Source organism: Mandrillus leucophaeus, unplaced genomic scaffold, assembly GCF_000951045.1.
Source record: "Mandrillus leucophaeus isolate KB7577 unplaced genomic scaffold, Mleu.le_1.0 Scaffold768, whole genome shotgun sequence".
Lineage (NCBI taxonomy): Eukaryota > Metazoa > Chordata > Mammalia > Primates > Cercopithecidae > Mandrillus > Mandrillus leucophaeus.
In genome coordinates, this window is record NW_012108341.1 from 292,993 (window position 1) to 302,988 (window position 9,996).

Below are 9,996 nucleotides of genomic sequence, written 5' to 3' on the forward strand. Positions count from 1 at the left end.
ACAAAAATTAGCCGGGTGTGGTAGCATGTGCCTGTAATCCCAGCTACTTGGGAGACTAAGGCAGAAGAATCACTTGAGCCTGGGAGGCAGAGGAGGTTGTAGCACGCCGAGATTGTGCCATCGCCCTCCAGTCGGGGTGACAGAGCAAGACTCTGTCTCGAAGAAAAAAAAAAACAAAAGAAAAAAAAGAAGTGGTTCCATAAGATTATAAAACAGTTTGGCACTACTCATTAAAAAAAAAATACACACTGTATTTTTACTGTACCCTTTCTATGTCTGGCTACATTTAGATACACAAAGACCCTGTGTTACAAATGCCTACAGTATTCAGTACAGTACATGCTGTACAGGTTTTCAGCAATAGGCTGGACCACATAGTCTAACGGTGTAATAGGCTATACCATCTAGATTTGTCTAAGTATACTGTTAGGAAGTTCAAACAACAAAATCGCATAATGACATATTTCTCAGAACGTTATCTCTATTGTTAGGTGATGCACAATTGTGTGACAACTTGTGAAACCATTTAGTAAATAATGGCATATGTACATAACAGACTACTATATAGCTATTTAAAAAAATATCTACTAGGTGTGTTATAGATAGTAATATGCTTACTCAGGTACAAACAGGATATTAAAGTTTATATGGAACTAAGCAACCTCTCAAAAAAAACTCTATGCCTATTGAACAAAAGAAAGACTGGATGGAAATATAGACCACAAGTGCATATATCAAAACAATACATTGTACACCATAAATATATAGTTTTTACTTCTCAGTTGTACCTGAGGGAAAATAAATAAATAGGAAAAAAAGAGACATATATCTGAAATTATTAACTACCAAACAGGACTTTGAGAATTTTTTCCCTTCCTTTTATTTCCCCAGAATAAATATTCTTTCTTTTATAAATGAAAGGTATTACTTATGAAATCATAGATATGTTTTTTTTTTTTCTTCCAGAAGGGAACATTTTCACTGTAATCACTCTGAAATAACCTTTTAAGTTTTTTCTCATGGACTCTTTTCCTGACATTGTATACTTTCTGAAGTATTCATATTCGAATTTCTCAAATCTACTTTCAGTAATTCTATGACAACAAATGTATTTGTTTTTAGATTTAAATAAAAAAGGAAAACTTACTCCAGATTTTACTCAAAGTCTCAGCGGGTTTGGTAAACTGAATAATATTACATTCCTTGATAAGTTTAGTTATCAGTGTAAGAAAATTAAACAGAAGGCGATCTGCAGCTTTTTCTTCAGTTTCCTCCATGATCTAAAAACAAGACAGATGTAAATCAATATAAACAACAATCTGAAAGTATCTGATGGACATTTTTACTCCAGCATGGTAATCCACCCGTTTCGGAACCTCTCTTGGCACTCCTGACATTGTGGGCCAGATGATCCTTTGCTGTGGGGGCTGCCATGGGCACTGTAGGATGTTACCAGCATCCCAGCTCCTCTATGTTCTAGACGCCAGTAGCAACTCCACCCTCCAGTTGTGACAATCAAAAATGTTTCCAGACATTGCCAAATGTCACCTGGGGGGGCCAAATTGCCCGAGTTGAGAACCTTTGATCTTCATATACCATGAAGATACTTTAATTCTAATCTCCCAACGGCCTCCCCCCCCGCTTTTTTTTTTTTGAGTCAGGGTCTTGCTCTGTTAGCCAGGCTGGATTATAGTGGCACGGTCCTCCTGCCTCATGCCTCCTACAGGCATGCGCTACCATGCCTGGCTATAGCGCTCATTTAAGTTCCAACTACACTGAATTTTTGCTTTTAGGATAAAAGGCACTGTTTGAACCAAATATTTAATCAGTTAGCTATAAATATAAATATTTAACCTATAAGCTAATATCTAATCTGTTAGCTACATCACCACAAGTAAAACTCTAAGTTAGAAAAGTTGTATTCCCTAGCAAATTACTTACATTTTTAAAGTTTTCAGGATCAATTTCCTTTTCAATCACAGGAAGGACCGTTCCAAGTCTTTTCTCAAAATCAACTCCTTCACTTTCCACAAACAAGCCACAGATTAGGGCAGCAAGCTGTCTATTTAAGCGCTACCAAAAATAAACCACAAGACAATGTCAAGAGAACTTGGGAGGCCTTTTCTGAAACTGTAAAACAAAGGTGGGTATTATTTTGTCCTCAACATTCAGAGACAATAAACATTTCTTTCTGATGCCAGAAATCAGTAAATTATGAGGCTTTGATGGCCAATATACAAAATGTGGGGAAATTTTTACACTCAAGAATAACGTTTTAAAAAGAGGCATTATTATTATCCACTGAGTACTTTAATATATTTTTTTCCATTTTAAATGAAAAGGAAATGCAAAGAAGTCTCATGCCCACCCCACATTAAGTGGGTACGCAACAAGTTACTCATTAACACAGGGCATGTGTTGTTTATGTTTCACAAAGATGGGCCAACAATGATGGTGGGAGAGGTACCAAGTGGATAAAAGGATGAAAATTACATTTCAGAAATCGAATATGTAAAATTGGAAACAAAGGTATTCATCATTAGGAGCTGGTTAAGTAATTTATGATACATTCATGTAGCGGAATACTTTCCTAACAATAACATAGTATGAATACAGGTGATTTTTATATTACTTTCTATAACTTCTTACACTTTGGGAAACTTTAAGAATATACTATTTGCATAATCAGACAAAAATAACACTATGTGGAGAAAAAAACCAATTCAACAGTGTATAACATATATTCTTACTTAAACTATGATCCCCAAAGCTAATACTTGTCACTGAACTGTGACTAACAGCAATGCATACCTTTTTTGCTCCAAACCAAGTGGTAACCATATCAAACAGCCAGTCTTTTTTCTCGAGGCTGATTTTACCAAGTAGGGACTTGATGGTCATGGATGCCATCTTTTTGCATGTGGCAGAGTCATCATTGATCGTCATTAGACAAAGAGGGATAAAGAACATTCCACAGTTCTCATGGAGCAGCCCCTAAAAGAAAAGAGGCACGTGTGAGCACTCAGAACGGAATTCCTACAGATGCTCTAGCAAAGGGGGACTGAGGACTTCCGGGGGTCACGGGGCTTATCTCTGGGGTCACAGTACCTGAGGGAACGTGTCAAAGAGATAGGCGATCATTTCCAAGGTGGACTCTCTCCCGGTCTCGTGTTCGTAACTAGAGGAAGGACATTAGGTGGATTTGTTAGTATCTTCTAAATTTACCAATAATTATTAAAAAATGTAAAATGTTGTATCAAGGTGTCAGTTTAATTCTTTAAAAAATGGAAAATGTTCTGTTTCCCTACTTTTAATGCTTGTATATATCCATTAAGCTACCATTGTGCAGTTTTAAATGCAATTGTGTCAGATTTCAACATTCTCCTAAGTGGACTCTTAGGACAATCAACAGTTAAACTAGGTTGAAAAGCAACTCAGAGAAAGGCTATATGAAGCCAAGCACAATGTCTGATTATCAAGTTAATGAGTCACATAACAATATGCTCAGAGAATGCACCATTATGCTTAGGCCTCGTCCTTTTTAAGACAGCCGCCATGTTAAAGGGAAAGAAGAAACTGCCCTCCGCCCGTTGTAGTTAACAGCTAAGCTTACTTCAGTTGAGCGAGCATGAATTCCAAGTTTGGTCTCAGTTTGTCACCCAGGGGATAGTCAAGAATATATTTCAGAAAAACCTGGAACAAAAGTCACACAGATGATTATTTGGATCTCGTCTCCAGTATTCCTGTTTCCTAAGCTGCTTTCTGGAACTCACTGGTAGGTTATAAAAACTTTCAAGAATGGCAATCATTCAGGCTTTCCAATGGACTCCAGCTAAATCTGCCTATAAAGTCAATAGCAACTGTGACCTTTCGTTTCTCCCACCATTTATCTAGTCCTGCCCTATGGTGCCTGACAGAGGCAAGCCCTGGTCCGCCACTGGCACTGTGGTTTAAGACTTCAAATCTAAGCCCACAGGTTGGAAGCTGATCTCTCTGTGACAGGTGGTGACAGGTGTGCCACAGTATGGACTGTGGTCCAACCTGGTATCTCCCCTTCAACAAGAGTAACAACATGGTGATAATATCAATACTGATAATGCATTTACTATAAACCCTCTATGTGCCAAGCACTGCGTTAAGTGTCTCTCAGTTAAATCTCATCATTCCCATAGGAAGTACGTGATAATAGCCCACTTTCTAGTTGAAGGGAATAAAGTTGGTCCAGAGACAATAAGAAACTTGCTCAGGTGACACTGCCAGAATTCCATGCCTAGTCTGTGTCCAAAGGCTGCACTTTCAAACCACTGTAGTATCTAGCCTCCTTTATTAATAAACTGTGAGAACTAAGCGACTTCATTCAAGTTTCCAAAGCCTGCCTTTCCCTAGCCATAAAATGGGGATACTGTTTCTTCTGAAGGGTACTTGTAAACAGAGGTCATGCATTTAAAATGCTAGGCACACAGCTAGTGCTTAATAGCAGCTGACCCTTCTTCTTCCTAATAGTAGCCAAGCAATTATTTCCAGAAACATGCGTCTTCCCTTCCTGGCCTCCTCAGCAGCCCAAACCCACCTGCAACCCTGAGTTCCTATTTCCAACTTAGACCTTTCCACCTCCTTGGGCACAGTATGTGCTCATAAAATTAGATATTGACAGATGTATAGATACAAACCTGATCCTGTCACTCCTCTCCCTAAGGATTTAAATAGCTCCTAACTATTCTTAGAAAAAGCCCTGCCGGGCGCCGTGGCTGACGCCTATAATCCCAGCACTTTGGGAGGCCAAGGTGGGTGGATCACGAGGTCAAGAGATCGAGACCACCCTGGTCAACTTGGTGAAACTTCATCTCTACTAAAAATACAAAAATTAGCTGGGCATGGTGGCGGGCGCCTGTAGTCCCAGCTACTCGGGAGGCTGAGCCAGGAGAATCGCTTGAAAATGGGAGGCGGAGGTGGCAGTGAGCCGAGATCGTACCACTGCACTCCAGCCTGGCGACAGAGCGAGACTCCGTCTCAAAAAAAAAAAAACAAAAAAACAAAGCCCCAAATCTTTAACAAGACCACAAGGGCCTGCCCAACCTGGCTCCCCACCCCTCAATTCACTTACCTGTGTTGAGCTCCTCAACCCAGCTAAGCTCTCACTCACCTCAAGCCTCTACTGCCCTCTCACCGGTAAAACTAAGCCTTTTTCTTCCTTCACATTTTGGCCGGCCTGTCAGTCCCCAGAAAAGCCTCCCCTGACCTCCTGCACCAGGACGCCCGAGTCTCAGCATAAAGCACCAACACGACACAAAGTAGTCTTCAGAATTCAGCCAATGTTGACACCTCTGTCAGACAGACACAGCAGGGCCCAGCCCTTGCTATGGGGATAAGTGCTCTCTACAAACCTGTCTGCACTGGACCCTGGCAGGTTCACTTTGTGCAGAGACTGCCAACTTGGATACTTTCCGCATGACATCATCGATTTCTGGGACCAACAGCTTCCTTGATAAAATTGCCTAAGACACAAAAGACACACTCATTTCATGTGTTCTGCTGCAGACGGATGGAAGCAGAGTTGATGCTAAAGCAATCACAGGAAATTTTCAAACATAGTAAAGTAACTTCAAAAGAAAAAGGATACACACTTAAGCACAAAGAACACACAACACTTAAACGCACACTTCAAATTGGTAAAAATTGTGAATTTTTAAAAATGGTGAGTTTTATGTTATGTACATTTTACTACACTAAGAAGAAAAACGTATAAATAAAAAGATAATACCTGTATTTGTACAGAATTCCCTGGAAATGTTAATACACACCTCACATTTAAACATTTTTCATCAGCAAATGTTTGCCTGTAATTGACCCACCAAAATCATAATAATCTTTACAAATTACTCAATTTCAGAGGTCTACGGCTAGTCAAAACACTATGATCCATGTGTTCAAAATACCTGCTGTGAAGCTCATAAACTGTAACAGTCAACATTCTGGTGACACCATACCTTCAGAAGACCAAAGGCAGTGGCTTGTCTTGAAGTATCATAAATGTCCTCCTCAGCATAGGCCAGTAGAACTTGGAGCTGTTTTTCAGTTATCTGGTAAGACTTGACTTTCTTGACAAGTATGGTCACACACTGCGAGTTACAATAGTGATGTTAACAGCCAGCACATCCCACAGTTGGGATCCAGTGAAATGACAAAGACTTAACACAACACACAAGTATGCTTTTCCACACAGGATGCCAGCCCTCTAGCCTTGGCAAATTGCTCTGGAAAAAATTCTGGCCATAACCACGAAGGGCAATGGGGAAAACTAACTTTGATGTTAATCCTGGTTCTAGTTTTTTATGAGCCAGGGTCTCGCTCTGTCACCCAGGCTGGAGTGCAGTGATGTGATCATAGCCCACTGCAGCTCTAACTCCTGTCAAGTGATTGTCCTGCCTCAGCATCCCAAGTAGCTGGGACTACAGGTAGACATCACCATGCCCAGTTAATTTTTTTTTTTAATGTAGAGACAGGGTCTCGTTAAGCTGACCAAGCTGGTCTTGAACTCTTAGGCCCAAGCAGTCCTCCCACCTCAGCCTCCCAAAGTGCGGGGATTATAGGTGTAAGCCACTGCGTCCGGCTCCATCCGGGCTTTTTCCAAGTGCAAGTGAAGACATCTCACCTTGAAACAATTGACCACCAGGTGGAAGTTCTGGCCCCTGGCAGCCCCGAGCTTTGCATAGTCCTTCAGCAGAAGGAAGAGGTGTTTTGTCAGCTGCTCTGCTTTTGTTTCTATGGAAGGTAGCGGGAACCTCAAGAGCCAGATGAGGCATTGTAGAGCACCCGTGATCACCTGAAAAAACACAAAACAAAACACCACCAACCTGTGATGTGACCGAATCCAACAATCCAGCACCTGAGGCTATGCAGACTCTTTAAATGATTGTGCTGAATAAATAAGAGGCTAAACCCAGCCCACTCTGGAAGAACTGTGCCCAAAACGTAAGAAGACAAAGACATTTCCATTTCCTGATTGTAGAAGAATTTATTGCTTATCCATAACAATGGATCCTTATGATGGTAGATCATAAGGAAATAAGAAAAGGCACCATATTCTTTTCATAATTTAATCTTTGTTTAAACATTTTTGGGCTGGTCTTGAACTCCTGGGCTGAAGTAATCCTCCTGCCTCAGCCTCCCAAGAGCTGGGGTCATAGGCCCAAGCCACCAAGCCCGGCCATATTTTTAACCTACTGATAGGGCTTTATGGAGGTTATATGATTTGGATAGGTTGGTCAATTTTACAATTCTTTTTGGAAAAATACATCTTAAATGACTTTTATGTTTTCTAGAATGGTACTTCAATGTAATCTGCTCTTACTAAGCTTGAATTAGGTATACAAGGCACTCTACTGGGTATCATAAATACAAAGATAAAAAGGATACTATCTCTGGAACAACTGACTAACAGTTCATATAGTTAAGTGCTATTACAAAAGATATGGAAAGAGTGTGCTGAGCTCCCTGAACCTCCAAGGCCAAACCTTTGAAAGCACCTGGATCAGCTAGTTCAGCTCTATCTAATAATACTTGTACTGCTCTGGCTGCTGAGAGTTCCTCAGTGGACTGGATTAAGACACAGAAGAGCGAGCTTGGGAGTCAGAAAGACGTTGGCATACATCCCAGCTCTGCAACTGATGACCTGTTTGACTCTAGAGATGTTACTTAACCTCTCGGCAGGTTCATCTGTAAAGCAGGTGATATGAGAAAAATGGGACCTGTGTAGGCATTGGAGTCTGACAGACCTAGGTTCATAGCCTAGACCTGTACTTAGACCCTCGCCCTAATTTTCTCATTTATAAAACAGAAATAGTAAGAATATATGCCTCAGGGTGGGTTGTGAGGATCAGAAACAATGTTCTTTGGATTCACAGCATGGAGCAGTCATAGTAACAAAGGTGACAATGATGATGACTGGTAAGGGGACAAAATCCTTCACCCTCATGAAGTTGTGAGGATCAAATGAAATACTTAATGTACCTAGGAGGGCTTTTAAAACTGTTAAAAGTCTATCCAAATTTATAGAATTAGTAAATTGGAAAGTGATTTAAAGTAGCAAATAGTGGTGGTTCATGATGTCATAAATCCCTTTAAAAACTCAATCATCTCGGCCAGGCACAGTGGTTCACGCCTGTAATCCCGGCATTTTAGGAGGCCGAGGTGGGCGGATCATCTGAGGTCAGGGGTTCGAGACCAGTCTGGCCAACATGATGAAACCCTGTGTCTACTAAAAATACAAAAGTTAGCCGGGCATGGTGATGTGCGCCTGTAGTCCCCGCTACTTGGGAGGCTGAGGCGAGGCTGAGGCAGAAGAATCCCTTGAACCTGGGAGGTGGAGGTTGCAATGAGTCAAGATCACACCATTGCACTCCAGCCTGGGTGACAGAGCTAGACTCTGTCTCAAAAAAAAAAAAAAAAAAACCCACCAACCAACCAAACAAAAAAACCTCAATCATCTCATAAAGCTTGAGCCCAAGCATAACCATTAGGCATTCTGCAAAACATAGTTCCTCTGAAGAAGAAAATGCTCCAGTGCAGAGTGCAAACCGATGCTTACCTTCACATCCATGGAGCCCAGGCAGTCTATGAGGAGAGACACAAAAGGATCCAGCATTTCCAGGACATGCTCACTTGAAGACTTGATCTTGGAAGTCTTCAGACTCAGATGCAGCAGCTAACAGAGTTCAGAAAGATATTTCACATTAGTTGCCCATTAGACCAGATGAGTTAGGTAAATGTGAAATGATGTTTATAGAAAAGCAAATGTTAAGATACTTCTATTTGAAATGATAAAATTTTTTTAAGGAATGACAGACTGCCTGAGAGGGTCTCAGTAAGTCAAGGTGAGAGCTTGCTGTGCAGCTGAGATGCTACGTCTGTTTACCAGAGCCCATTTTCTCAGGATCTACTGTGATTCCAGGCACTGGCTCAGTACGCAGGACATGGCAATAACCAGGATGGACATGGTCTCTGCCTTGATGGATCTTAGGCAGACTCTAAGGAAATGATGACATGTACAGGTAGGGTGCTTTGAGAGTTCTGTGGGAATCTGGTAGAGCAAAGAGTGGGTGGTGAGCTCCTAGGGCAGGAAAGAGTATGGTGACTTTCTAGATGGGAAGGGAAGCCACGGTGGCTGGAACGTGTGTTAGAAAAGTGCGAGTCAATGAAGGGTTTTAAAAAGAAAATGATCAGATGTATTCTTTTAAAAGCTCACCATCTTTTATTTCATTATTATTACTGTTATTTTTTTAGAGACAGGGTCTCACTATATTATCCATGCTGGAGTGCAGTGGTGCGATAATAGCTCACTGCAGCCTCAAACTCCCGGGCTCAAGTGATTCTCCCACCTTACCCTCCTGAGTAACTAGGACTACAGGTACATGTCATCACACCTGGCTAATTAAAACATAATTTTTTTTTTTTTTTTGTAGAGACAGAGTCTTGCTATGTTGCCCAGGCTGGTTTCAGACTCCTCTCCTCAAGTGATCCTCCTGCCTTAGCCTCCCGAAGTGCTGGGATTATGGGTGTGAGTCACCATGTCCGGCCACTCACCATCTTTTAAAAAAAATTCAAAGTAGTTCAGAGGGGCTCATGGGCAAAGCACCAGTAAGACCTTAATACATATTAGAGCAGAATCATTAATTCTGGGACAGTTACATCTTTTAATGTAAGTGCTGGAAGAGATAAATAGTAAATGGACCAATGCACCTGTAAAAATAAAAAAATCTAAAATGTATTTACAGTAAGGCATTTCCAATGGAAGTGAGCAGTACTAGAAACTCAACAGAAGGGCAGGCACGGTGGCTCACACCTGTAATCCCAGCACTTTGGGAGGCCGAGGCAGGTGGATCACCTGAGGTCGGGAGTTCAAGACCAGACTGACCAACATGGAGAAACCCCGTCTCTACTAAAAATACAAAATTAGCTGGGGTGGTGGCGCATGCCTGTAATCCCAGCTACTCGGGA

At 41.4% G+C, this 9,996-nt stretch overlaps 1 protein-coding gene across 1 annotated transcript in view; it reads right to left on the bottom strand.

Moving 5' to 3' along the window:
- The window catches only part of UTP20 (UTP20, small subunit (SSU) processome component, homolog (yeast)), a 131,274-nt gene that overhangs the window by 9,623 nt on the left and 111,655 nt on the right, over window positions 1–9,996 (bottom strand). Inside the window, exons 47-56 of the mRNA XM_011966643.1 lie at window positions 9,049–9,079; window positions 8,588–8,704; window positions 6,653–6,823; window positions 5,988–6,119; window positions 5,385–5,495; window positions 3,614–3,693; window positions 3,109–3,178; window positions 2,812–2,994; window positions 1,942–2,073; window positions 1,148–1,280 (exon numbers count right to left, since the gene is read on the bottom strand). Of these exons, the coding sequence (XP_011822033.1) occupies window positions 1,148–1,280; window positions 1,942–2,073; window positions 2,812–2,994; window positions 3,109–3,178; window positions 3,614–3,693; window positions 5,385–5,495; window positions 5,988–6,119; window positions 6,653–6,823; window positions 8,588–8,704; window positions 9,049–9,079 (1,160 nt within the window). The remainder of the gene's footprint in view (window positions 1–1,147; window positions 1,281–1,941; window positions 2,074–2,811; window positions 2,995–3,108; window positions 3,179–3,613; window positions 3,694–5,384; window positions 5,496–5,987; window positions 6,120–6,652; window positions 6,824–8,587; window positions 8,705–9,048; window positions 9,080–9,996) is intronic.